At 34.7% G+C, this 27,608-nt stretch overlaps 4 protein-coding genes across 5 annotated transcripts; 1 reads left to right on the top strand and 3 right to left on the bottom strand.

The window, feature by feature from the left end:
• Positions 1 to 1,814: 1,814 nt before the first annotated feature.
• On the bottom strand, positions 1,815 to 5,859 carry LOC110684031 (M-phase phosphoprotein 6-like). Its single transcript, XM_021860424.1, has 5 exons — positions 5,673 to 5,859; positions 5,315 to 5,418; positions 3,316 to 3,397; positions 3,125 to 3,207; positions 1,815 to 2,448 (listed from the first exon to the last, which is right to left on the bottom strand). The coding sequence occupies exons 1-5, from the start codon at positions 5,712 to 5,714 to the stop codon at positions 2,202 to 2,204; spliced, it is 558 nt and encodes a 185-aa protein (XP_021716116.1). The 5' UTR covers positions 5,715 to 5,859; the 3' UTR covers positions 1,815 to 2,201.
• Positions 5,860 to 6,056: 197 nt separating this feature from the next.
• On the top strand, positions 6,057 to 9,003 carry LOC110684029 (ubiquitin recognition factor in ER-associated degradation protein 1-like). Its single transcript, XM_021860420.1, has 10 exons — positions 6,057 to 6,168; positions 6,368 to 6,407; positions 6,717 to 6,797; positions 7,117 to 7,141; positions 7,285 to 7,317; positions 7,401 to 7,522; positions 7,689 to 7,819; positions 7,906 to 8,129; positions 8,231 to 8,490; positions 8,598 to 9,003. The coding sequence occupies exons 2-10, from the start codon at positions 6,405 to 6,407 to the stop codon at positions 8,691 to 8,693; spliced, it is 975 nt and encodes a 324-aa protein (XP_021716112.1). The 5' UTR covers positions 6,057 to 6,168; positions 6,368 to 6,404; the 3' UTR covers positions 8,694 to 9,003.
• Positions 9,004 to 9,925: 922 nt separating this feature from the next.
• Positions 9,926 to 13,158, bottom strand: LOC110684030. Of its 2 annotated transcripts, XM_021860422.1 has the most exons (9): positions 12,970 to 13,158; positions 12,329 to 12,399; positions 12,183 to 12,248; positions 11,327 to 11,424; positions 11,175 to 11,212; positions 10,969 to 11,056; positions 10,540 to 10,869; positions 10,370 to 10,435; positions 9,926 to 10,276 (listed from the first exon to the last, which is right to left on the bottom strand). In XM_021860422.1, exons 2-9 carry the CDS (start codon positions 12,384 to 12,386, stop codon positions 10,133 to 10,135), a joined length of 888 nt encoding a protein of 295 aa, XP_021716114.1. In that variant the 5' UTR covers positions 12,387 to 12,399; positions 12,970 to 13,158; the 3' UTR covers positions 9,926 to 10,132. The 2 variants fall into 2 exon arrangements, with proteins under 2 accessions (XP_021716114.1, XP_021716115.1); XM_021860423.1 differs by lacking the exon at positions 12,329 to 12,399 and having other exon boundaries at positions 12,970 to 13,157.
• A 5,673-nt stretch (positions 13,159 to 18,831) lies between these two features.
• Positions 18,832 to 25,586, bottom strand: LOC110684028 (ATP-dependent zinc metalloprotease FTSH 10, mitochondrial-like). The gene is made up of 8 exons (XM_021860419.1): positions 25,536 to 25,586; positions 25,183 to 25,414; positions 25,014 to 25,085; positions 23,045 to 23,184; positions 21,106 to 21,585; positions 20,161 to 20,928; positions 19,849 to 20,076; positions 18,832 to 19,459 (listed from the first exon to the last, which is right to left on the bottom strand). The coding sequence occupies exons 1-8, from the start codon at positions 25,584 to 25,586 to the stop codon at positions 18,980 to 18,982; spliced, it is 2,451 nt and encodes an 816-aa protein (XP_021716111.1). The 3' UTR covers positions 18,832 to 18,979.
• Between the last annotated feature and the right edge of the window lie 2,022 nt (positions 25,587 to 27,608).

Raw genomic sequence — 27,608 nt, 5'->3', positions numbered from 1 at the left:
AATTCAACCCAAATTATTCCTGACCCGATTTCAAATCACCATAAATGCAATTTAGACCACCTTATTATTGTTGATCAAAGCATATTGTATAGGGAGACCAAGTCGGTCCAGGCCAGCAAAAAAAAGGGAGCATCATCCTCAAATTTAAGAGTTAAATATAGTATATATTTGTTATATGGTCAAAGGAGAGAATTATCTTCCTAAACTATACACTATAGTTTCCTAGTAAATTGTCATATATATTATAGTCAAAGGAAATAATTAGCTTGATAAAAATGATAATTATTTATTTATAGTTTGTTGAACCCAAATAAGACTTGACTTGGAAATGACCCCACCTGATTGTAACCTGCAAATTATTGGCTTGAACATAACCCGACTTGGAAATGACCCAACCTAATTATAACCCGCAAATTATTGACTTGAACCGAACCCGACTTGAACCCGAGAATGACCCGACTTGAAAATGACCCGATCTGATTATAATCCGCAAATTATTGACTTGAACCGAACCCGACTCAAACCTGAGAATGACCCGACCTGATTCTAACCCGCAAATTATTGACTTGAACTGAACCCGACTCGAACCCGAGAATTACCTTAACCCGTTTTAACCCATGAACCCGACCTATTGTTCACCCGACCCGAATGTAACCCGACTTGTTATTAACCCGACCTAAACCCGACCCAAACCCGATAAGAAGTATGACCCGGCGTGAACCGACTCAAGCATGACGCAACCCACACTCGACCCGCATAGGTTATGGAAATAATCCGAATTGACCCGACCCGAATTGACCTGACCCACTCTTACCCCAACCCAAACCCGACCCGTTTACCCAAATTGACAGCTTTGATATAACCCCAAGCGATACCCTACACAATTACTTCAATTTTAGAAAGAAAAAAAAAATCCAAAATTGGTTCGAAAGTGTGTATAGTATTAAGTTTTGGACAATTTTGACTTTTTCAAACCTGAAATAATAAAATGTATAGATGTTTTCCATAGACCTCAAGAAGTCATTTGAGTTGCTTAAAACGTCCACTTTGTCTTTACTTTATTAATTTAGCAATTACATATGCACCATGTTTCATTCACAATAAGGCCACCACAGGCCTTTATGTGATCGTCTAGTGGTTGTAACGTATGTTTCTTTCTCCGTAACAAGAGATAACATCAACTTCTTAAAATTTTAGATTAACAAAAAAAATAGCCAAAAAAGATGATTAATTTGTTTATTAACATTGACCAAAACTGCATTACCCAGACCAATAATATAGCACTGACCACTCACTTGACTGAGTCTGAGACAAACGAAGAAACGTCAACAGTGACGCATTCTCATTCATCTGGCCGAGTTGACTCAACCACCTGAACAGTCAACTGCTTTGGCTTAACTCTCAAGCTTCCTTCCAAACATGGGCACCCACCACTACATTCTAGAATCTCCCCTTTATTTTATTTATAAGCTTGCTAATCATGTTATCTTATTATCATTTTAGGGTATCTTAATCATTGAAGTTTTCTTTGGGACACTAGTTTGATTTCTGTTAACAATGTTATTGACTGTAATGATTTGATGAGACTGTGAGCCTTTACAATTTGAGTTAATGTTTCAAAGGCCGAAACTAAAGTAGATGCAGCCACATTGCATGCCATGCCGCCCTTGAAAGGCACACGGAGCCTAAGCAAGCTGTGGAATAAGCACACAACGTCACGACAGCATGTCAGGGCACCCTACATGGGCTACATCAGTAACAGCAAGTGCTCCTTCCAGTCTTGCTGCTTTATCTAGCCCACAGAGACATGAACAAAACAAGCACAACACATTCTCTCAAATTGGCATAAACTGCACCATAGTTGAATTTTAGACTCTTCAGAATATACAGCTGAAAATTTCACTGAATATCAGCAATGTCAATTGATTCTTGCAGAGTAATAAATCACAAATTTTTGGACAAGGAAAATGCTTTTTATGTATCATCCAATAAAAAGTTTCCTTGACAAACTAACTGGTAAAAATACACGGTGGTGGATAACAACACAGTGAACAAACTTTTCTAAGTCACATAAAAGATATGCGACATCATTCTAAATGTCAATCTGTGAAAATGAGCTGACTAACCTCTCCTCTTGCTTTGAGACTTTGGGGGCACCAGTACGTTGTAGTCCAGTTTATCTTGCTTTGATTATGAGCTGATTAACCTCCCCTTCTCTTGCTTTGAGACTTAGGGGGCACCAGTACATTGTAGTCTAGTTTATCTCGCTTTGATTGCTTGTGAGAACTGTTCTCACTTGGAGAAGGCTGCTTATTCCCTTGACCATCTTTCTGCAATTTCTTGGGCTTGTTTTTCTTTGACAACGTCTCAGGTTGTTTCCGTTTTAGTTCTTCATCAACATCAATGGTGCCCTTATTCATCTCAGTACGATCTGATGTGTCATTTTCCCTGTCAAGGCAAATATATGAAGGCTCACATTTTCTATGAAAAGCCAAATATGATACTTGCCTAAATTATAACTTTAAGGTACAGGTCTAAAATATAGCTTCAAGTCTTTAAGGTACTTGTCTAAATTATTCATTGAGAATAGAGCTGCTTTTAACACACAACACAAACGATATTTTGGGTCTAATGGACTATAAGAGGAGTTTTTTTCGGGTTTAAAATTGGAGTTTCAGAGGAAGAATGTATAACAGATAAACACATGTCACAGTCATTAGTTATGAACATGTAGAAACAGTAATCAATCACAGTTTAATTACTCTCTATAATTTTGGATAACAAAGAGTCACCTCTAGTATAGGTCTGTTTTCTAAGGCCCAACAATACAGCTACACTTCATGAAGGTCAGGTTTCAAGTTCTTGATATGTTTCATGTTTCAAAAAACTCAGGAGAATCCTCCTTTAGAGTTTAGACACTATCACTAGGCAATTCCCACTCTAAGACCTTTGTTGCAGTCACCTTAAGTTCTACCAATATAATCTTTTAAGTCAAAATATAACAAGGTGATTATCAACATTTTTTCTTATTCTAGTTCCCTATAACTTCAGGAAGTCACTTATCTCTTTCCATGCCATATCTACATTGCTACACAGATAGTTGACAGTGAAAAAAACATTATACCTGTCCAAATTTCTTCCTGTTTGAAAACTTGACGATGTTGATGCTTCTGCTTCATGACCGTTAGCCGCTTCATCTTTCAGTTTCTACAAATTCAAGCTTTAAAATGAGAGTAGAAGGCAGAAAACAAATGCAGGAGAACAATAGGATGATAATTCTTGAGAAATATAAGGCCATTCAACTATTATACTCACATCAATAGTTGGATTGAAGTTCTGAAATGACATGCGACCTCTTACAGTCCCTGGATGGGGGTCTCCTTCCATGATGACCACACTGCGAATTAAATTGAAGTCAATGCTTCTGTATCAGCCACAAACAAAGGGAAAATCTAGATAAATGCTTTTAATCAAATCTTCATGCTCAAAACATCCAGGTCAACCAGCCTAAACTCTTAAAAATAAAAGATCACAGCCAAAATCTGTTCATCAAGCTATGATGGCAGCTAAACCAAACTTCAAGTCTCGGCAGCAATCACCTCAGCCACCAACAGCTCAACAACCCCCCCCCCCCCTCCACAAAAAAAAAAAAAAAAAAAAAAACACTTCCCAACATCTTTTATTCAATTTTACTCCATGTATTACATATTTTACTCTTATCACATACACATATATGGTAGCCAATATGCCATCCAAGTTGTTGATAGCCAAGACAAGCCACAATATTGACATGCATAGATAGCCTGAAATAATTCTAACCAAAGCAATCATGGGTGGAAATATTAAACAGCCCAAAATAAATTGTCAATCAGGAAACAGACCCAATCAGCAACAAGGAAACAGACCCAAGCAGTAAAGGTTCTAGATCTTAATCATCTAAGGTTCTAGATCTTAATCATCTAAAGGTTCTAAACATAAGAAGTTTAGCAAGACCCAAGAATGCGGGCAACAAGACTAGGCAAAAGTCAACATGTAATGGCTATAATCCCAAAATACAAAAAATTGGGGTGAAACAATAACCCCCTTTGCTGGATCAAGATGCAGGAAGGGTGCAAGACAGAGCATGGAATTCAACTTAATTGATTCCAGAAAAGACATAACAATTATAGAAGGGAAGCAAACACAAGGAGAGCATCAACACAATTCCCAGTAAAAAAGAAAGCGGCAATCGAGTATTACAAGTAAAACGAAGAGCTATAATATCAATGCAAGATTATTCAGGAAAAACAAAAAGTAAGATGGAGTTGAGCAAAAACTGTACATGTATGCAACTCTTGTTTTTCAAGATTAAGGGGAAGTGTTCAAAAAAAGTAATCTAGAAAATCTTCTATGTCTAGAAGTACGTATGTAAGATTGTTTTCAATACAAATGAAAATGACTAGAAAAGTCTAGCATAGGAAATGATACAGTAGGCCTAGAAAGAATTGAAGCGAAAAGGGTACAATTCACTAGAATTCAATACAGTTTACAACAAACACCACCACATAGTATTAACCATGTAATTACTCATTAAACAAGTTAGGGAGTTATAAAGATCTCTAGATGCAATTAATCAACCACCCTTACCCATTACCCTTACAACTTAACTGTTTGGACACAGTCACAGGACCTTTCAGTTCCAAGGTCAAAAGAAAAAAAATGCATGGATTGTTCAACCATCTTCCACAAAACTTGAAAACTTGAAGTCCCCAAACTTGTTTCCTACAAACTACAGAAGTAGCTTACCCAACAAAAGTTAGGAAAGTTGAACCAACATAGTTCATCCTTTGCCCAAGTTACATAGTGTATTTAACTTGTTAACTTGTTCTATTGACTCAAAAACAGTTGTTGAAAAAGTTCCGATGGCTAAAAACTGACAAGTAAACTGACTATTTAACACATAAGAAATTCATTCTCGTCGACTCAATGCCTAGAAAATATTATCCTATGGAGCAACTTCTCTCGATTAAGTCATTGCTGGATATGACCATAAAACCCAATAAGATTAAGTTACCTCTCCCCCAATCAAACCTATTTCCAGCACTCTTCTCTTTCAATAGAGGCAGCATTGCAAACCATAACAAGTCCACAAAAAGTCTCCTCCAAAACAAACCATAGTGGTGGTACCAACGATTAAATCTAACTGACTCTTCAGGATTATTCAACAATTAAAACTTTAAAAAAAAACATGCAGTGGTAACGAAAACACAGTTCATCAGCTAAAAAGTAAAACAATGTTGAAAGTTAAAATAAAATTAAATAAAAACACCCCTACCATTTTCTACTAACATTACTAGGGAAATTAAATTTCCCATCCGGCTTGGTTTCCTCCACTTCCTTCTTAGGTTTCTCCTCTTTCTGAGCTCCCCTTTGCATAAACTTTTACACAGCAAATTCCCAAGATAATCACACAAATTAGCAACCCAAAAAATACTGTTCACTTTATAACACCAATACAATAAAAATAAAAATTCAAGACCTAATCTTTACAATAAACCTCAACTGAAAACACTATAATAAGACATTCCCAGATAAAATCAAGAAAATAAAAAAACCCAGTTCAAATCTCAAACTAATATAGCAAATTTAAAAACATAAAACACATAATTACATAATTATCAGTATAAATTTACCTTCAAGTTCTTCAAAGTAGCCGACATCTCCCTTTTCGCCATATTTTATCCCTCCTAAAGATTCAATCTTTCTCCCAAAACCTCTGATTTCTCTGGTTACAATCAAGGGTTTTGGGTTTTGAGATTGCAGGACCAAAAATAAGGGTTTGGTTGCCCAAAAATCCTCGATGCAAAAACACTTCAAAGTTTCCTTATTTACCAAAATACCACCTTTTTTATCTTCTGTTACGCGGCTTATTTTAAAAAATATGGAAACACTATATTATTAGTTGATTTGGAATCCCAAGTATCACAATAAAAAATCAACGGTTATAAAAGATATATATACTAATTCGCTATTTTAGGAAACACAGACAATAAAATTTTGAGAAACTATAAAATCCTTAACACCCTTATTTTCTCTCTCTACCTCTCATATAAAGGGATCTTTACTTAAAAATTTTCTTCTCACCGTCTTCTTCATCTTCATTAAGATTAATTTAAAATAAATTTCTGGGTAATTTTTTTTTAATTCCCTCGTCATTGTATAAAGTTTAATTTTTGTGGGGTAATTTTTTTTTTTTTTTTTTTATAGTACTTCATGATAAATTATGATTGATTACTGGAAATTTTGATTTTAAGAATTGAACTTTATTGTAACTGTTTTTTTGTTGCAATCAACTCATTTGATTTAAGTTTTTCTGTGTTTTTGACAGGAATTGATTGGTGCAATTTTTGTGAATCTTGGAAATCATGGTATGTGAAGGTTTAAGGGTTGATGATTGATTGTTCTTGTTGCTTAATTTTGATTGTTTTATGTTGCAAAATTTAGTATTTGTTGTTGGATTGGTGATTTAATTGGAGTTAAGAATGAAGTTACTTGTAATAAAGTACTGAAATTAGAGTTATGTTGTTGTAATCGGATATGATCTATGTAATCTGGATATCAGTTTTTGAAGCACTTACACTAGATTGCTGGTGACCAATTAAGTAAATCAATGACAAATTGTAGTTAGAATGCTTGAGATTTCACCGTTGATGACGGGTTTGTTTCGATTTTTGCAGTCTTATAATGAAGATTATGGTCGACACAATTCGATATTTACACAAAGTTACCGATGTTACCCTGCCTCTTTTATTGATAAGGTTTGTCAAATGAACAGAATTGCATTGTTGTAACTTCTCTTGTTGATGAAATTCTAGTCATACAGATGATTAATCATCCTTGTTATATGATTCGTGATGTCGTCTTGACCCTCCTTAAGTTGTTATGTGTTCTTTCAAATTGGTGAATATGATTGAATTGACCCTTAACTAGACTAAAGAAAACTGAATACTTGTTTTCTTTCCCCTTTTACTTTCTTGTATCTAGTAATTACTTTGGATTAGTACACTTGTGCATATTGTGGTCAGCTACGCTTTTCCTATATTATGATCAACTCATACAAGTCTTCTTTTCTTGCAGCCGCAACTGGAGAAGGGCGATAAGAGTATGTATATACATGACAGATTTCATGACTTGCACATTTTGTTTATTTACTTGGATGAGATAACATAGTTGTGACTTTTGCTGCATTTCTAGTTGATTTTTATGAAAATTCATTTTGTGAACTTACGACCTTCTTTACTGCAGTTATAATGCCTCCATCAGCTCTTGATCGACTTGGTAAAAACTGTTTTCAAGTACTTCCCTTTAAAATTGTGTGCAAAATGTGCTTTCTGCTTGAAATAACATCTGTTGTTCTTTAGCTTTTCTGCACATCGAGTATCCAATGTTGTTCGAGTTGAGCAATCCATCTGCTGATCGTGTCACTCATTGTGGGGTGCTGGAATTTGTTGCTGATGAAGGCCTAATTTATCTTCCATACTGGGTAATTCTTGCTTGATCTTGTTGACTTGAGCATGAAAGATAAATCGGGGGGGAGGGGGGGGGGGGGGAGGATTGAGAGCTATAGAACAGTCTAATGTTGAGTGTTGTTTTTGCATAGAGTGTTTTATTGTAGCTTTAGCACTGAATGCCTTCTTGTCTTGCATCAGATGATGCAGAATATGCTTCTCCAGGAGGGAGACATTGTTCAAGTTAAGAATGCTAGTCTATCAAAGGGAAAATTTGTGAAACTCCAACCTCACACCAAGGACTTCCTTGATATATCCAACCCCAAAGTCGTGTAAGCTGCTAGCCTGAGCTCGATAGTTGATTGGAAGACAAGCTTTGGATCAGTTTTTCAGTGGTTGTTTATTTGTCTGCTTGCAGCTTAGAGACTAGTTTGAGGAGCTTCTCTTGTTTAACCACTGGAGACACAATCATGGTTGATTATAACAACAAAAGATTTTTCATTGATGTTGTGGAGACCAAACCCTCATCAGCTGTCAGTATTATTGAGACTGACTGTGAGGTCGACTTTGCACCACCCCTTGATTACAAAGAACCTGAGAAGCCATCACGTCCAACACCAACAAAGAGATCAAGGCCAGAAGGTTATTTTCCTGTTCATAAAATTGGGCACCCCCTGGAAAGATTTTCTTTTCGGGGTTTTCATGTCTACTGTCTAGAAACTAATTGTTTGATTTTTCTGTAGTTGAAGAAGAGCCAGATAAGAAAGTTGCCAAATTTAACCCATTCACGGGACCAGGGAGACGCTTGAATGGAAAACCTTCAACAACAACTGATGAAACAGCTGAAAATCCAGAGTCTAGTAAAACTAAAGCAACAGAAACCCCTGCTTCTACCCAGTGCAACAAGAATGAAGCACCATCGAGCTCCACTAGTTCTACTCGAAGTTGTGGGAAGCTTGTTTTTGGTTCAAGGTCAGACCAACCTGCAAATGGGACGCCAAAAGTACGTATATATAATTTGGGCTATCTTGTTTCCGTTGTGTGTATCATCTTTGCTTTGTTCTGTTATGTGATTCATTTGGCTGATCAAATTCGTTTTCTGTTTTTTAGAGCAATCAGAATGTGAAAAAGGAAGAGCCACCTGTAAAAGCAGAAGAACCTAAGTTCCAAGCATTCACCGGGAAGAAATATTCACTGAAAAGCTAAGCTTGGAACGAGGAAATATAATTCAGTGCTGAGCATGAATCCCCCAACTTACTGATAGTTTGACTCCACCTCTTTTGTTATAATTTGGCTAGGTTCTAAGAACTTGATCTAAACCGATAATATACATATGATAGGTTTATAACCGTGTTGTTCAATGACTGTAAAAAATCGTAATTGGTTAGAGCATTTGGCATACAGCAATTCATAACTTTAATTTCCTCTCTGTAATTTATTTTTTTTGGCTACAGCCGGCAACACCAAAATCATGACTCGATCAGTTTACATTATAGTGCCAATGCATGTTTATATCAATATACTTGCCATCTCGCTGTTAATTGCAGATTGTTCAGGCTGTTTTCTCCAGCCTAGTGATGTTCTCAGATATTTCCCATCCTTCACCAGAAACACAACTTCCCATTATTCATCTCACCTTCAACAATCACTATCTTGATTCTTGACTACGATATTACAACTATAGGGATAGCAACCGCTTTCCCTTTAACTTCTAGATAAATGGTTAATAATGCATTGAATTGTTGTATGAAAAGTAGTTGATCAAAGATCCAACATTAGGAAGAAGAGAATGTGTGGCATGTAAACTTAATTGTTCAAAGTGTAATATACAAAAGCCAAAAAGTTGAGCAAGAATGAACTTTTTCCAAATAACTTACTGTAAACTGATCATAATTTAAGTTGACTAAAATCAACCTACAGTAGGTAAAGAATTAATGGATGTTGCCATCTCCAACTTTCTTATGATGACAGTGACAATTACATAAGCGCCTAAGAATTCAACACCAAGGAAAGTGGAAGCACAGAATGTCAGCCAAATCTCCTCCTGTCTAAACTATACAAGACAAACCAAGTAAAAGTCATTCATTCAAGAATTTTTCATAACTGAATTCCAACCTTACACACAGCACATCGAAATTTCAACATCCTAAATCGTGGTCGCAGTAAAATGTTTCCTACCACTAAAAATGTCAGTCGCTATCGTCAATCTTTATCGTCTGTGTATGATGGTCTAACCGTGAGCCAATTTTCGTTGAGACTTTTATACGAAGCACAAATGATGTGCAACTTCGACCTTACCAACATATACTTTGTAGAATGGAAATTTGCAATGTAAGTTGCTAAACTCTTGAGAATTTGAAAGTGAAGTGATGCTACATTTCTACACATGACTTAAACCATTGATGTGCAGATCAAATAAGAAGAGCTACAACATAGAATGAGATACAATATGAGAGAACTTTCATTATAATAACAATGAATACATTGAGCCAAAAGGCAATAGTAGGTTTATATTGACACCAATTTCAAAGGCTACTCTACCTCCACATAATTATATTCTTTGTAGTTATATGATAAGACATTGCAGTTAGTAAAATCAGAAACGAAGGAGATAACCTAGTTCATCTTAAATTCTAAAAGTTAAATTAAGCCTCCACTGCAATCTTCTTTGGATAACTAACATTCTCCAATCTATCTTCAGCTACTAACAGCTCTGGGAATGCCTCTTTGATGTTGTGTATACTTTCTAAGGCATAATCTGCGCCTACAGATTTTTCAGATTTTCCAACCTGCGTTTGAAAAGAGCGAAAAGAAATTAGCTAACATCAAACAAGCATTAGCTTCATCACATTTGCCAAATTCAGATGAAAAATCAAGCTTACCAAAACAGTATGAAGACCCAAATTTTTACCAGCACTAATATTGCGAACACTGTCATCAAAGAACAGCTGTGATACAAGCAACAATATCAGTATGTTAATCCATGCAAATAACAACTCTACACAACAAATAAGACTATAAGATCGAACACCAGATGAAAGTACAAACTTACTGTTCTTTGAGGGTCAATTTCTGCTATCTTAAAGGATTGTTCAAATGCTGTTTCAAAGGGCTTACAGACAACTGGTGTTGGTGGAAGAGTTACACCAGAACTAGGCTGATATTCTAAGATATCGAAAATTTCAGGGTTGGATACCGAGCTCTGCAGGTCTGAATCTCCAACAACAGGAGAATTCTCTTCAACTGCACTCACAGCCACAGGCACTTTACCCTTGTCAGTAGGATTAAGTGTCTCAAAACAGATAATCTTTTCGAAACAATCCTCTAAACCAAGCCTACGTAGAACCTCCGCAGCATGACGCTCATCAGAATTAGTGAGAATCTGTGCACACCACGCCACCATAGTTAATACATCTAAACAGCTATGTAAACACTTCATATTCCTAATTCTGAAGCTCATTAGATAAACAAAGGAAATTACCAGTTTGCGAATAGGGAGACTGAGTAACAGATTCCTCAAAACTGGATCAGGTTTCAGCAAATCATAAGGTAACTTTCCATGAACCAAACTGCAAACCAAAAAATTGAATCAGACTGATATTCTGTTTCAGATAATCAATCTGTTTCTGAAAAACAGTCTAAAACAATGCTATCTATTACAATGATAGTAAAAAAGTAAAGTTATACCTGTGGTAGTGATCATAGTCAAAGTTATACCCGACTGCCTGAATGACAAGAAAAGTTTCAAATTAACGTGATCATTATACAAGTTTCCCGAAAATACTAAAAAAAAATTTTGACAACCAACAAGAAGTTCAAAAGGCAGATTGAAATCATACCCTAAGACCAGCCATTGTAGTTCCATAATACTTGTACAGAACATAGCACATGTCAGGAACTTTACTCTCTTCTATCCCAAGCTGATGAATCATATAATCTGAAAATATTATCAATAAGATTAATTATAAGCTACATTAATTAAATCCCTAGTAATTCATCCTTTCTCTCTCCTTCTTTCACTCTCCAAAACCCTAGCCTCTATTGTTGAATTTTGAAGGGGCTTACATCGATTTTAATCGGTGGAAAGCCCCAATCCTTGTTTCTTTATTGTTTTTTTTAGGTTTATAATAATACTTCCTCCTTTTGGGAGGAACTTTTCTCCCTCGAAAGAAAGGGTTTCCGATCTTCTTCGAAAGACAAGTTCGAAAGACAAGGGTTTTTCGACCTCCTTCGAAAGACAAGATTTATCTCCTCTTTTCGAGGGAGAAATTTCTTAGTTTTGAATCCATGGTAGCAGATCTAATGGATTGTCGTGAAATTATTTCGTTGGTGAAAAAGTTATCAAGTTTTCGAATACGAACAGATGAATCAGAAGGAAATCATCCTCACGGCTACAAAGGATCGTTAGATTGTCTCTTCAACAAGGCTGTAATTCTCAGCGATATAAGCGGGAGATGCTCCGTAGTGCAAGATCTACTCGACGATCGTAGTTTTTATGAAGGAAAATTCTATTTGATTCAATATCTAATGTATTTGTTAACGTCGAATCTCTATTGTAGATGTCGTATGACTTTTAATTAATGAAATATTTTTGCTTTTCAAAAAAAAAAAAAAATTCAATACTTACAAAAAAAAAAAAAAAAAAAAAAAAAAAGGGAAACCAAAAATTAGAAAGATAATTCAAGAATAAAGTACCTTGGATATTTTTGGAACAATGACCAGCAATTCCAGAACTTAGGGGATAAAGGGTATCATCAAGATCTGAATATCAAACAGTATTTAAGTTTTCAGTCTTATTTAAGTGAAAATCAAATTAAAAGATTAAAAGAAAAATGATCTACCAAATAAAAGACAATCATATTTGGCAGGCTGGTTTCTGTGCTCTAATTCGAATTCCATTTTTAATTAATATCTGCATTCAAACCAAAATTTATACAGAATCAACAATCATTCCCCAAGAAAAATAGTGTATTTTCTCATAAAAAAATCCACACAATTACACAAAATGGCAGCAAAACATTTTCTTTAAACGATCTTCGGAAAAACATAACTTTGTAAACAATAGGTTTTGTATACGAGAAGTGTATCGTATTCAAATAATACTGTATAAGATGTCACCACACGCGATACTGACATTTTCCCGTATGATTTAGGGTAATTAAACACGTTGTATAGTATACTCTAGGTTTTGTAAGAATAAAAATGCAATAAAAAACTTTAAACGCACAAAAAGAAGTGCCAATAACAAAACTTTCCTAGATCAAACATACGTAGTACATTAATAAAAAAGCAAATTCATATTTTTATCAAATAACTATTAAAAAGAAAACCAAAAAAAACCCATATTCCCAAACATAATATAATTCGAAACCAACATCATTGATTTTCATAGCAATTTGACAATAATAAATCAAAAAAAATTAACAAAACGAAAAATAAATACAGGGAATTAATTCAAAGAATTAAAAGGTAGAGTACATACCAGATCTGAAATGTCGGCAATGAAAAAGCAAGGAAGAAGAGAGAGAAACTTGAGATGATAAAAGAAGGAAGGCAGAAATTAAATGCCTTGAAAATAAAGGGTTTAAAATTTAAATAGAGAAAATCAGAGAAATAGGAAAAATTGGGGTTTAGCCGTTAAACGTAAGAAAAGTTTCATGGATATAAATTTTTGTTCCCTCCTTTTTTAATTATTTTATTTTATTTTAATTTGGGTATCAATCAATACTGAAAAAATAAAAGAGAAATTATCAAATGGGTTAGTTACATGTGTCATAGTCAAAGAATGGGTGCCTTACACGTTGTACTATGTATGGTTGAGATTTTATTCAATTTTTCAGAACTCCTGCATGGATGAGTTTATTAATTAAAAACTAGCCTTCTCACACAGGATGTTTATAAGGGGTACAATAGTAACTTTTGTTTTATAATATGTTTTAATTGGAAAATGAATAGTTTATAAAGAAGAAGAAGGGGTGATAATCTATATTATAATTGTAGGAAATTTACAAATTGCAGTCATTTAAAGTTCGTATTTTGCAAATTGCAGCCATTTAAATTTTTTTTTTGCAAATTGCAGCTCAAAAGTTCGTAAACATTGTAAATTGCAGCCCGATTCAATTTTTTCATCGGTTTACATGTTGAAAAATCTTCGGTTAAGGTTTTAGGGGTCATTTTAGCCCTTAGGGACCCGAATTGAGCTCGGAATCAGCAAAAAAAATAACGTAAGTGTCTCATATTTACAGTTTCCCACAAATCGGTACATTTTTGTTACGCAAAACAAGATACTTACGTTATTTTTTTGCTAATTCCGAGCTCAATTCGGGTCCCTAAGGACTAAAATGACCCCTAAAACCTTAGCCGAAGATTTTTCAACATGTGAACCGATGAAAAAATTAAATCGGGCTGCAATTTACAATTTATACAAACTTTTGGGCTGCAATTTGCAAAATAAAATTTAAATGGCTGCAATTTGCAAAATACGAACTTTAAATGGCTGCAATTTGCAAATCTATATTATAATTGTAGAGTCGTTTTTCCTAACTTTAAACCACAGCTGTTCAAAACCCCAACCTTGCCCTCTCATTCACTCCCTCCTAAATAACTACTCCCTCCTTTTTATCTAACAACACAATTTTTAAATTTCTTAAAGAAACTACTAAATCAATATACACTTACAGTTTATTCTTCCTCAATCATCATCCCATACTCTCTTAAACTCCTACACTCCCACATCTCCAATAATATGTATTGTACGTTATTTTGCTTGGTAAGATTACTTGCAACATGAAATTATTTTAATCACACTGCAATAGAATTTTATCTCTTCTTTTCAAATTCTTTGTTCAACTATGATTTTGATTTGCTAATGCATTCCTTTTGCACATGATAATTATCTTTCTTATGGTCATAAATTTTAATTCTTTCCATATATACTCTATGCAGCCACCCACTGTTATAATTGGGTACGAAAGATTAGGAAAAAAAAATATTATACTCCATGACAGAGAAAGAGTAACATTGTTTTTTTTTTTTTCCTAATTTAATTAGTGTTTTCTCGAATTGTAGGCCCAATCAAAAACCCGAAGTCGAATAGAAAGTGATCGGCAAATTTGCCGGCATCAGAAAATTGGTATGTAATGCAATTTTTACGTCTTTGATTATGTTTAATTTGTGGGCACTTGAAATTGAAGAAAGCAAGTTATTTTGAATAATTGGACTTTGTATAATAAAGTTAGTGAATAATTGGTATGTTATTTTGAGTACATATATTGCTATTCCAATTTTACACTCAATTTACAAAAACAATAATTACATTGATTTTTTTTTTATTTAAAATTAGTGGGTTTGTAGTGTCCGCGAGAAGTATGACGGGGTTTTCTCTACTAAATTTTCTTATGTTTAAAATTAGTGAGTTTGTATAGTAGTATTTTTGTGAGAAGTATATATGGTGGTTTTGTTCTCTTTCATGAGATATTGGATGTGAAAGTTTGAGAGACACATGAGTTACAATACTACAAGTACTACGTAGGGTTGTATCTACAATTTTAGTCTTGCTAGGTTACATATAAATCGGTATATTAGGGGAAGATTGAGGATTGTACAAAAAGCATATTGAGAATTTTGAGATTACACAATCATTATAAACATGTGACATCTGTTATTTTGGATCTATAATTTAGTGTTAAATGTTTGTTGGTCATTTTAATCAAATGCTTTTTTTTTCTTCGATTTTATTCCGTTTAGAGTATAGCAAGCAAGCAAGGTATTAGACTATTAGTATGCACATGCTAATTAAGCATGCAATACACGTATGTGCTTTATCAAACAATACTTTTGTTAATCATATATTCATATGATGTTATACTTTGGATACGAAGTATGTCGTAGTGTATATGTAATTGAATTTTGTTAATTTGTACTCTATTAGTTTGTGATTGATTTTGTTTTAGCTATCACTGGCAGGGAAGCATGACAACTACAAAAGGCATGTCAACAACATAAGCTTAAGAAGTATAGAAGGGGATTTGAAGATTTAATCATCCTGGTCAAACCAACTAACAATTGAATTTTATTTTTTTTTTTTTTTTGGGGGGGGGGGGGGGGGTCATTATTATTGTATGATAGATTTATTTATAGTCGATACTTATTCATGTAAATGTAATAATTATGGCTTCCTACATTCTTATTAGTAATTTAAAAAGTAAAATTCATATTTAAAGTGGCTGATTTGTTATGTGTTTAGGATGCTAATTGTCCTTTTGTTTTAATCATTTTAACTAAGATTGTGTTTATATTTGTCAAAAAAAGTAATCTTGCACTTAGATCAACAGAGTAGGAAATACTGTTTAATTTGTCCATCTATGCTTATGATATTAATTCATTTTAACTAAGATTGTGTTTATATTATCAATAAGTACTATTGCACTTGAGCACTTGGATTAACAGAGTAGGAAATACTATTTATTTTTATGCTTATGTCTTATGATATACAAAGTACCAAATCAATATAGTATATGCATATGATCATATGTCTCCAATCTTTGGTCGCTTTATATGATCATATGTATAGATTTCAAGACTATTATTGTAATAATGTTTCTTAAAATCTATACACTAGAAAAATTTCTTATTAGACAACTTTTATATGTGGCAGGGGTTACACGAGTTACTTGGTCAGGGGTTACCTGAGTTACTTGGTTATGGATTACTTGAGGGGTTAGGTTAGGGGTTACTTGAGGGGTTACTCGGTCAGTGGTTACTTGAGTTACTCGGTCAGAGGTAACTCGAGTTACTCGGTCAGAGATTACGTAAGTTACTCGGTCAGATGTTACTCGAGTTACTCGGCCAGGGGTTACTTAAGTTACTCGGTCAGAGGTTACTCGAGTTACTCGGTCAGGGGTCACTCGAGTTATTCAATTCGGTGTTACTTGAGTTACTCTGTCAGGGTTACTCGAGTTACTCGGTCAGGGGTTACTTGAGGGTTACTCAGTCAGGGGTTACTTCAGAGATTACTCAGTCTGGGTCTCTGGGGTTACTTGAGGGGTTACTCGAGTTACTCAATTAGGGGTTCGGTTAGGGGTTATTCGGTCAGGAGTAACTCGAGTAACCCATGACCGAGTAACTCAAGTACCCCTACCACACGGTGTGGCCATCCACAAAGAAAAATCCCCCTTCTTCTTCTTCTTCTTCTTCTTATTATTATTATTATTATTATTATTATTTGGCTTACGGGGTTTAATTTGATGTCAACTAATTTTTTTCACCTAAAAGTTACATGTAATTTTATTATTAGTTATATCCCGTGCATTAGCACGGGCACATACTAGTTTTCCTAATTGTAGAGACACTTTTCACCAAATCCTCCAAAACCCAAATGCTCAACTCTCATGCATTTAAGGGTTTTTTTTTCTAATAAAAATAACTACCTATCCAACAACTTTATTTTTATTTATTTTTTATTGTTTTTTTTTTAAAAAAAAACAATAATTACCCATCCAATATTTCCTTTTTGTTTTTTTTCAAGAAACTACTACTAACATTTAACTTTATGTTTTTTTTTTTGGTACGTAGTATAATATATGACATGCATTAGCACAAGTATCCAGTTCCTTTATCAACAATTCACTATAACACTCAAAATCCCCAACATTTCACTTTTTTAAAAACAATATGTACTAACATTTCACTTTGTTTTACGAGTATGTTTTTGGTACATAGTATAATATATGTCATGTATTAGCACGAATATACAGTTCCTTTATCAACAATTCACTATAGTACTCTAAATCCCCAACCCTTCAATTATATGCATTTTTTTAGGCACTACCCTCTCTAAACAATTTCCACTTCTCTTATCATAAAAAAAAAAAAAAAAAAAAAAGTACATGTAATTACGCAACTGGCCTCGCCGAATAACTATTTGCAACAGATTAAAGTATATAACTCTTAGAGCAAGACATGCACTAACCAATATGACACTACCCGAGTAACCCCTATAACACTAAACGGGTAACCTCTATAAATTTGACAAAGTAAACCCCATAATATCTAGCTACATTACGTTGCCACCGACATAAAAGAGTAAGACCCTGTTTTTTGAGTTTCTAAGCAAAGCAGGGAATATCATATGCAGAGCAGGTGTCAGCACGACAGAACAAGTGTCAGCACATTGTTAATACGATTATTAATACTCACTAGAGCAAAGATAAACAGGGTTCAACAGAGTCGACCAGTCCAAAACCGACCATTGCAGCTCAAGTATAAGTTATAACATCAAGATCAACTTTTCATATTTTAAATATATTTTTTCTTATATATTTCGTGCATTTTGCACAGGTACACTCTAGTTGAATGTAATTGTAGAGATATTAAGTTGGGGGAAAATAAATCAGATAACATTCATGTATGTATTTTTTTTTTTTTTTTGAAGGGAACATTCATACATGTATTGAATTAAAACTAGTTCTTTTTTAAAATAATGAGAAAGGGGATTAATTAATAAAGGGAGGTGACATGTGGCGTTGGTGAAAAATAAATTTTAATTACATGTGGCATGATGGTTTGTGTTTTTAAATACTAATAACTAAGTATAGATAGATTGGTGAATTTTATTTAAGTTTTTTATTATGAAGAAATGATAAATCAAATTGTATAGAATGGGAATTCACATGGGAGGTTTGGACGGTGTATTTAATTGTCAAAGTATAAAGTTAACATTAAAACATAATATAAAACGAATTTTAGGTAGTGTTATAAGAATATTAGATTTGATTCCCGACTTTTTACAATGTCTAGTTCTTGTTAAATTCATCAGTACGTTTTATCTAGAAACAATAATTTCTTATTCACGTTTGTTTGTATTCAAGAATATTAGAATTGATTTCTTGAATGAAATTAAAGTATAATTCTTGCAACAGAGTTCACAAAAGTAGACTACTATTTTCTGAAAAACTCAGATGGACTTTGTTTGACGGTTAACAAAGAACATTCGGAAATAAAAAGTGACTTTATAATAAATCAAGGAATTGTTGTTAACCCTCGTCCATCAATGATACTGATGATCTTCCTTGTCAATAAAACTTGACAAAATGCCAAAACCTGTGGTTTTTTTTTTTCCTCGCAATTGCATTGGAAACCCAGAAACAAAACATGTACAATACAATGAGTATTCAATGATTCATTTCATTTTATTAGAGCTAAGAAATTCCAAGCGCAAAGATATGCATCTCACGCCCCTATAAGATGCACAATCAAAGACAGTGATCTACACAGTCAGGGCAACCATTATTTCTTCGCCATAGAATTTCTTTTCTATCCGAAAACATGAAGAAAGCAAGAACGGTGGAGAAGGTCAGCAGCAAACACCAAATTTATCTCATTGAAGAAATAAGATATCTCAGTGTACAATGCAAAAAATTTCATTATGCACCTTTTTAACGAACAAGAGAAACATAACCCATATACAACACCAAAGAAAGCGTTTCTAACTACTATGTGGGCACCACATCTGGTATAAGAGGCGACGATCCCTCATCCTCTGGCGTCCATTTCTCTGTTTCCTGGCTAGTTTTGTCACTTTCGTCCAGGAAACCTTGTTTGAACCTATCATAGTTTGTGAGCTCCGCGGACTTGAAAGGACGTTCCCCTAAAACTTTAAGCAAGTCCTCTTGATGGAGGACTTCTTTTTCAAGCAACATTTCAGCAATTTTTGCAACAGATTCCCTGTGCTCCTCGATCAGTTCAACAGTCCGCTTGTATGCCTTGGATACCCACTCTCTGACCTCTTCATCGATGATTGCACCAGTCTTGTTACTGTAGGGCTTTGACATTTCAAAGCCATCCTCCTTTTGGGGGAAGGAGAGAAGACCCACTTTGTCACTGAAACCATAGACTGCAACTTGGGCGTATGTCATTTTGGTCACCTTTTCCAAGTCATTCTGAGCTCCCGTTGATATTTTACCAATCAGAACCTAACAAACCAGAATTATAAAAATTCATGTCATATGCCAAGCAAAACGATTTCATACCACATTAGCTCATTTCCTCGTAACTAGGAGATTTATATCAAGTTCAGCTATCATCGTAAACCCCTTTCACCCTTTGATAGGAATTGATAGTCACATATAAAAACTCAAGTACTATTGTAGTTTAGAAATAGTTGGCAGCTTTCCTAATACAGTATTTTAAATTATAGCCACAAAGACAACGCATTTCAAAAATACTCCGTAATTCAATTAAATCTGCCAAAATCTATCATATAAGGGGTACCTAGGTAGGGACAATGTGACAATGAATTCCAGATACAGGAAGTATAATTGTACTAAATGTAATTTAGCACAAGGGAAAGAGGACCAAGTACCTGTTCAGCTGCTCGGCCACCCAGGGTCATGCATGTCATGTCAAAAAGCTGCTCTTTGGTCATAAGAAGATTTTCATTTGGAACATATTGTGCAAATCCTAAAGCAGCTGTTCCACGGGGAACTATTGTGACTTTCAACAACGGCTCTGCATGTTCTAGGAACCACCCGGCAACAGCATGACCTGATTCATGGTAAGCAACAGTCCGTCGTTCAAGCTTGCTTATTACCTGCACAGCCCAAAAAATATAGATTAGGGATTCCCTCTCTTCTGAAGTGAGCAAAGCTGCAATTCAGATAAACTCAAACTTTACCCTGTTTTTCTTCTCTAGGCCACCAATAACTCTATCTATAGCTGATTCAAAATGATCCATAGTAACCACTGTCTTCTCGTTCCTTGCAGCAATCAATGCAGCTTCATTAACGACATTTGCTATGTCTGCTCCAGCAAAGCCAGGAGTAAGTGCTGCAAGCCTTTGTGAGTAGTATGAAGGTTCATGATCAAGCTTAACCTTTTGCAAGTAAATCTGAAAGATTTGTTCCCGGCCTTTGATATCAGGTTTGTCAATGGAGATCTGGCGATCAAACCGACCAGGTCTCAACAAAGCTTTATCCAATATATCTGGCCTATTTGTTCCAGCAAGAACCACCACTCCAGTGGTAGTACCAAAACCATCCATCTCAACAAGCAGCTGATTGAGAGTGCTTTCTCGCTCATCATTAGAACCAGAAAACCCTCCACGTCCTCTAGCCCGGCCAATAGCATCAATCTCATCAATGAAAATAATACTAGGTGCACATTGTCTTGCTTCCTGGAATAGGTTTCTTACCCTGGATGGTCCAACACCAACAAACATCTCCATGAAATCAGAGCCAGATATGGAAAGAAAGGGCACACCAGATTCCCCAGCAGTTGCCTTAGCTAGAAGTGTCTTTCCTGTCCCTGGTGGGCCAACCAAGAGAGCACCTTTAGGAATTTTTGCACCCAAATCTTCATACTTCTTCGGATTCTGAAGGAAGTGCACAAACTCCATGATTTCTTGCTTTGCCTCATCACAACCAGCCACATCCTTGAAGTACACCTGAACAATGGCTAGTAATTTGTAAGCGTTGAAAAAAAATGCCAAAATGTAGAATTAAAAACTTCAACAGTCACAGGCCTTGCAGCTTCCCCATCAGTTGGGAATTGGGATAGTGTTCATATAATTAACAATCATACATCCAAATTCAAATTTAAAAAATAAAAATAAGAATCTAACCTTATTCTTGGCATTTTTATCCACTTTTGTAATTTGGGCTTTTCCAATATTAAAAATTCCACGAGCTCCTCTTCCACCAGTGCCACCAACACCTAGTCCGCCTTGCATCCTCCTACCCATGAATAAAAGTGATCCGAGAATTAAAAGTGTAGGTGCAAATCTCATCAATTCCTGATACCAGACCATTTCATTCGTATACGTAACAGGCACATAATCATGGGGATCAATCCCCAAGGCCTCCTGGGCTTCCTCCAACTTTTCTTCAAAGTTTTCAACACTTCCAATGGTGAAATAGTACTTGTACTGGCCTGACTGACCTTTTGAAGGTGAACTACTGGTAGGCCCTTGTACTTCATCATTGCTTGTCAGATTCCGTGGTGAGCTCCTCACATAAACTTTAGCGACTGATTTATTGGTGACAACTATATGATCAACTAGACCAGGTTCCAGAACCTTATTTTTAAATTCTTGGAAACTAATCTGCAAGAAATAAACCAGTATTACCATCACACAAAAGTAAACTGAGAGTATACATTACTTAATAAAAGCATACACAGAGGTGGGGACATAATAACAGCAACAACAAAGCATTGGTCCCAAAATGATTTGGGGTTGGCTAACATGAAACGTCGTAAAGAATCATACGATATAAAGAAACAGACATAACAAAACTTCATTTAAAAGAGTTTGAAAAAAGGAGAGTAAAGTGAGTTAACTTTCTACCAAAAAAAAAGTGAGCAAACGTAAGAGCATTTTAAAACTAGTAAGGGAGTTTTAAAAGAGAATCAAGAATAAAATTCAATAAAGTTTTAAAAGAGTGGTTAAAACGTTCACGTTGAAAACATACAGGTTTGAGAAAACTTTAGCAAAGGAAAACAATACAGTTAACAAAACATTGGTGGGCTAAAAATACAATTAAACACAAAAAATAAGTTTAAAAACATTGGTGGGGACATAACAATATAACATAAATCAGGTGAAAAGCCGTCCATTAAATAGCAAAATTTAAAACAACCAGTCTCAGCAATAAGCACATAACAGGACAATTAAGCAGCATGAAATACATTGTATTAAGTAATACAAAATAAACAATATCATAAAATCAGCAGTTAGGATATTGGCAAAACTAACGCTTTCTTCAAGATATTGTGACATGTAAAAGGTTCTATATAGAGATAGAGCAGAAGAAACACTCAAAATGACTGAAAAATATCCTAAGCACACTGAATTAACACTCTGTAGTCTGTACAAGAATTGGTGCTGAAAGAGATCAGTGCTCACATCAAATTGATCAGGGATAATAAATAAATAAACAATGAATAAAAAAAAGGAAACCACAAAAGATAGATCAAGCAGAAAGTCGATTCCGGAAACTACATCAAAGAGCACTCTGAAAATGTAACTTGAAATCCCCTCTACTCCCAAACAAGTCAATGACTAATATTTGCGCCTTTCAGTTCCCCACATCTTCATAAGCCAAATCCAGGTGTATAGCAACTATAACATTGACAGAAATACTCTACAAAGTTGCAACTCTTGCAAGAGTACACCATACACTATTCTAGCAAACTGTCACCTTTCAACAACAACAGTTTGTACATATATGTAAGTTTTTAGGATGAAAAGAAATGCAATACTACATAGTCTGACAATAGTTCCATTTTTACCAAATGAACACTATGATAGTTTAAGCACTAACAAAACATTAATGTTTTTCTGACATGTAGTCCTACTAATTGCCTAAATGGCCAAGCAATACAGGTTTAAAAAAGGATTAAAGATGATATTCTGGCCATGGTATCGCACAAAAGGGTCTAAAATGAATTTGCTTGGGGTTGAAGATTATAAGTTTAAAATCTATACACAGATAGCGACGTGTCAGAATTTATCTGGGTCATATGCAAGATACTGAGAAAACAAAGTCAATGATATTTCTTACCTGCTGCTGCTCACCAGGACCAAAAGAGAATGTTGAGAGGAGAAGCCCGAGCATCAAAAGAGGAGTGAGCAAATTCTGAAACTGCTTCATAAATGCTTCTTGAAAATTTCCTTGATCATCGGTGTTTGAGTTTGATTCCTCTAAAAATATGAAGTAACAAAGAATTCAAATTAGAATGGATTGGTGATTGATAGATATTATATTATGATAATATTTGTCGCAGATTTAGGATGTATTTTGTATCATTATTGCACTAGGTTTCCTAACGTGATTAGGACTAGTCTAGTAAACGCTATATATATTGATCAATGGTACGCAGTCCAATTTGAGGAGCTTTCCTGGAATCTAACATGGTATCACAACTTGGTTTTCCTATCCCAATAGAACACTGGGTCAATTAAAACTCATCTAGCTACTATCTTATCCTATTACAACTTCCCATTGTTTCTACTTTGACACATCACCTCCACCAGTCAACCCGGGCAATCAAAACCCTGCCTAAAATTTTATGGAGCCAATATACCTAGAAAGCTACATAATTTTAATCCTATGAGCCTACAAGCAAACAAAAACCATCATCACCATAGCCTTAATCAACTCCACTTCACTGCCTGCGAGTTGCAAACACTAAAATTTTGTGGATTGAGACAACAGATAAGAGTAAAATCAGCAGTCACAATGGTTATTGATTATAAATCATAATCTTCAGCCGGAATGGTCATAGTTCCTTAAGTCTAATGTTTCAATCTTAAGATTACTGTCCCCTTTATACATACAAGATTATCTACAAGGTTTCCATTTATTAGATCAGCCTATCTAAGACAGCACCAAGTAATCAACTCATCCACATCCATAACAGGAGCCAGATTATTACCATCTGATCTTTCATTCAGCTCAATGATTCAGTTCATATAGGTCGGGGATAAAACATCCATTGTAACTGCTTTCACAGGAACCAGATGGTATACAATATAGTCGGAAAAACCTAAGATGGACTGCCAACAAACTGAAAGTAGATGAAATCTGCTACGCACCTTTGCCTAAACTCAAGTTTCCAAAAGTGTATAATATCCCAACCCCTGGATTCTATATATCTTAATAGTTAACATAGGATGACATGAAATTAAGAGACACTCCATCAAAAAGCTCTATGTAAATAAGTCTCATAATGTAACCTCTAGAGAAATAAAAAGAAGTGACAAGAACGTAAACTACTTCAGGTCCCAAGTAGATTTTAACATAGTAGGAACCTGGAGATCCTGAAAAATATGACAGAAATGATTCCATACCTACTAAGTAATATTATGAGCTCATATGATAGTGATTTGTGTTAAACAAAACCTGATTCAGGGAATAAACACAAACATCTTAGGAAAATCCTATAAGAGCAAAGTCAGCATACTATTTTTACATGACATCCAATGATATCTTTCTTTTCAAAATGGTAATCCATTCTAAGCAAAATGTTATGGTATGTAAGCTAATTTAATCACTCCAAAATTCCAAGTGATATGAACCTAGAGGCTGGAGCCATCCAACCCACTAATGACACAATCTTATACAATACTGCTATAGAAGCAATAGTCATTAGCTGTCATTCATAACATACCAAACCTTCACAGCTAGTCAATCTGAAGACTGAACAACTAAAGAATGAAACTCAAGTTCAACCCTAAAACTTTGCATGATAAAGCTAATAAACCCAAAAGGTATTGAACCTTGCTTCGGAAACTCAGGTGCACAAGCAGCACAACTGTATGTGAAGACTTGCTACTCCCCAAATTTATACCTCGAGCAAGAGTGATACTTAACTAATCAAAAGTGTTAATTATTCGATACGCCAACAAGAGGGTAATCCAAACAAGGTTTCTAGCTATCTTCTACTTGCATTACAATACCCCTAAATACAACTTTTTCTCCAATCAACTATCTTCATATACAAGCAACATTATAGAGAAAGTGAGTATACCTTTAGACTCGGATTTCTGCTCATCCGTTTTCGGTATTTCCTTCTTATCCTTAGGATAAAAGTTTTCATAGTCTGCAAACATTCAATTCAACAACAAGATTAAAACTTGACTACATAAACTAGAACATAATCACAACTTCAGAAATTAACCAAAAAAAAAAAAACATACTCTTTTTCTTAGGGGCTTCGCTTGAGAAAAACCTACAGAGTCTAGGATTTGCAAGCATATATTTAATATCAGATAAATATTCTTTATTTTGAGCTCCAATTGAAGCCAAATAACTCCTCAGAAACCCTAAATTAGGATCAAATCGATTTACAGAGGAATTAACATATGGAATTCTTAATACACTTTCATCAAGAATCGCTGGCCTCCCTTTGTAGCATCCATTGATAAGATTCTGCAATCAAACCAACAACAACCAAAAAATAAAAATCCCAAAATCAATTCCCTTCTAAAACCCACATTTTGAGCAAATTAATAGTAAAAAAAAATCATTGAAAAGGAAGAAAAATCAATACCCTTGATCGAGAAGAACGAGAAAAAGAACGACCCAACTTAGAAAATATCATAATTATTGTTTTCTGTTCTTGTTTTTTTGGATTGGGTTTGATATTTTGGGAGATACCCAGAACAGATCTGATTGAGAAAAAAAAAAGGTGAGAAATGTGAAATTGGATGAAATGAAGGAAGAAAGTATAGAAATTAATGGGTGAAGGATATTAATACAGAAAGGCCTGAAATTTCATGAAATCATGGCCATGGAGATTTTTTTTTAAAGACGAATAGGGTTTCATAACTTCATAACTTCGGTAGTTCTACGCTTAAGAAGAGAATTGTTTGTTTTTTTTTTGGGGTTTTGAGAAATTTTTTAATGCCTTTTAAATAATTTGATTTAAAAAAACAAGTAAATAAATAAAATTGGTAGTTTCTTCCCCCCCCCCCAAAAAAAATGATTTTTCACTATAAAAAAAAAATTTTCTACTTAAGAATTTCGGGTTCGTTTGGCATTGCTGTGGTTTTCTGTTTTTTGATTTTTTGTATTCTAAGAGTATAAGATATGTGTCCCATAATGAATCAAAAATTATATAAACTTATTAAAATTATGATAGTTTTGAAAACTGACAACAGAAAAGTGGAAACACCTTTTTCTTGTTTTCTGTTTTTGGTTTTAAAAAAAAAACAGGAAACTGAAAACCAAAATTGATGTCAAACAAGCCCTTCGGTATTCATTTTGTCATACACTATATTCGGTACTAGACATTAGCTAGCTAAATAAAAGACAAATATTAATTGGCTTGATCGACTAAGGCCAGTTCATTTCAGCTTAATTTCAGTCCAATTCAGTTCAACTCCTAATTTTCTTCTCTCATAAAATATTCATTTCAGCTCAATTCAGTTTAGCTCCAATCAATTCAGTAAATGTGAACAAGCCCTAAAACGTTCGATCAGACCATTTGATAAGAGACCAACTATGAGCTATATCTACTTAATGTTCTTTGTATTTGATTGTAAGATATGCATATTTGGATGTTATTTTTGCGCTATCAACTAACTTGATAGGGAAATTGTGAATTTAATTTTTAGCCCTTTGAGGTTTTATAGGAGTTTAACGCTAGATACGTTACTACGTACTTATATTGAAATATTTTAGATATCGAGCTAAAGATGTGCAATTTTAAAATGACCAAAATTGCTTGTGCAATTGTGCTAGTAATATACTTGTCAACATTGTTATGCCTAGTGTTTGATAAGAAGTGCTTTTTTTTGGAACAAAGGTTGTAAACCAGTTGTGATTCTTGTGAATATATAGTGAGATTACTCCTTCACTTGTACACAATAATGAATGAACAAATAAGTTTAATTTAATTTGTACATTACAATTAAATAGCTAGGATAAAATGAACTTATATTTTATCAATTATGAACAAACACCATATATTTCTATGTATGAAATCTTAGAAATATATTCATTTAATCAATGTTTTATTGCATGCCAAGGTAATATGTTTGTAGCATACAATTAAAGTACTTCTTCCGTTACACATTATGTGCAACAAACCTTGTTGCACGTTTCCCAAGATAAAATTTGTTAATAGGTGATTAACAAATTAAAGGGTTTGTGATTAAGGGTAGGAGAGAGAAAGGGGGAAAATTAATCAGCCACCACCATCCACCAGCAGCAACAATTCAACATCCACCACGCCCACCACCTACCACCACCCACCAGCAGCAACCTCCACCACCACCCACCAGCAGCAACCTCCACCACCACCCACACCCTGAAACCACCACCACCCACATCTACCCACACCCCGAAACCACCACCACCCCATCCTGTCTCATCACCATAACCACCAAAACCCACTCCAAACAACTCGCATCAACACCGCAACTCGTAACCCAGTCACCACTGCCAAGATCCGAAACCCCAACCCACCCAAATCACAGACACAACCAAGATCTGAAACCCCTCCATAACCACCGAAAACTAACCTCAACCAATTCGCAGCCAAACAAAACCCGATCAATTTTTAGGGTTCAGTTTTGAGGATGATCGGCGGCTATAAAAAAAGGGGAAAAAGAGTCGGCGA

Source organism: Chenopodium quinoa, unplaced genomic scaffold (genome assembly GCF_001683475.1).
Source record: "Chenopodium quinoa cultivar QQ74 unplaced genomic scaffold, ASM168347v1, whole genome shotgun sequence".
Classification (NCBI taxonomy): Eukaryota; Viridiplantae; Streptophyta; class Magnoliopsida; order Caryophyllales; family Amaranthaceae; genus Chenopodium; species Chenopodium quinoa.
Note: the sequence above shows the minus strand (reverse complement) of the source record. Positions and strands in the feature narration are given on the sequence as shown.

Coding starts and splice junctions, on each gene's coding strand:
- LOC110684031 (XM_021860424.1), bottom strand. CDS start 5,714: ATGGCGAAAAGGGAGATGTCGGCTACTTTGAAGAACTTGAAG. Junction 5,419..5,672: donor CTACTTTGAAGAACTTGAAG/GTAAATTTATAC, acceptor GCTGTGTAAAAG/TTTATGCAAAGGGGAGCTCA. Junction 3,398..5,314: donor AGTAATGTTAGTAGAAAATG/GTAGGGGTGTTT, acceptor TTTAATTCGCAG/TGTGGTCATCATGGAAGGAG.
- LOC110684029 (XM_021860420.1), top strand. Junction 7,523..7,688: donor TAATTTATCTTCCATACTGG/GTAATTCTTGCT, acceptor GTCTTGCATCAG/ATGATGCAGAATATGCTTCT. Junction 8,491..8,597: donor CTGCAAATGGGACGCCAAAA/GTACGTATATAT, acceptor TCTGTTTTTTAG/AGCAATCAGAATGTGAAAAA.
- LOC110684030 (XM_021860422.1), bottom strand. CDS start 12,386: ATGGAATTCGAATTAGAGCACAGAAACCAGCCTGCCAAATATGATTGT. Junction 12,249..12,328: donor ATATGATTGTCTTTTATTTG/GTAGATCATTTT, acceptor TTTGATATTCAG/ATCTTGATGATACCCTTTAT. Junction 10,870..10,968: donor GTCTCCCTATTCGCAAACTG/GTAATTTCCTTT, acceptor TGGTGTGCACAG/ATTCTCACTAATTCTGATGA.
- LOC110684028 (XM_021860419.1), bottom strand. CDS start 25,586: ATGATATTTTCTAAGTTGGGTCGTTCTTTTTCTCGTTCTTCTCGATCA. Junction 25,415..25,535: donor CTCGTTCTTCTCGATCAAGG/GTATTGATTTTT, acceptor GTTTGATTGCAG/AATCTTATCAATGGATGCTA. Junction 25,086..25,182: donor CGAAGCCCCTAAGAAAAAGA/GTATGTTTTTTT, acceptor GAATGTTTGCAG/ACTATGAAAACTTTTATCCT.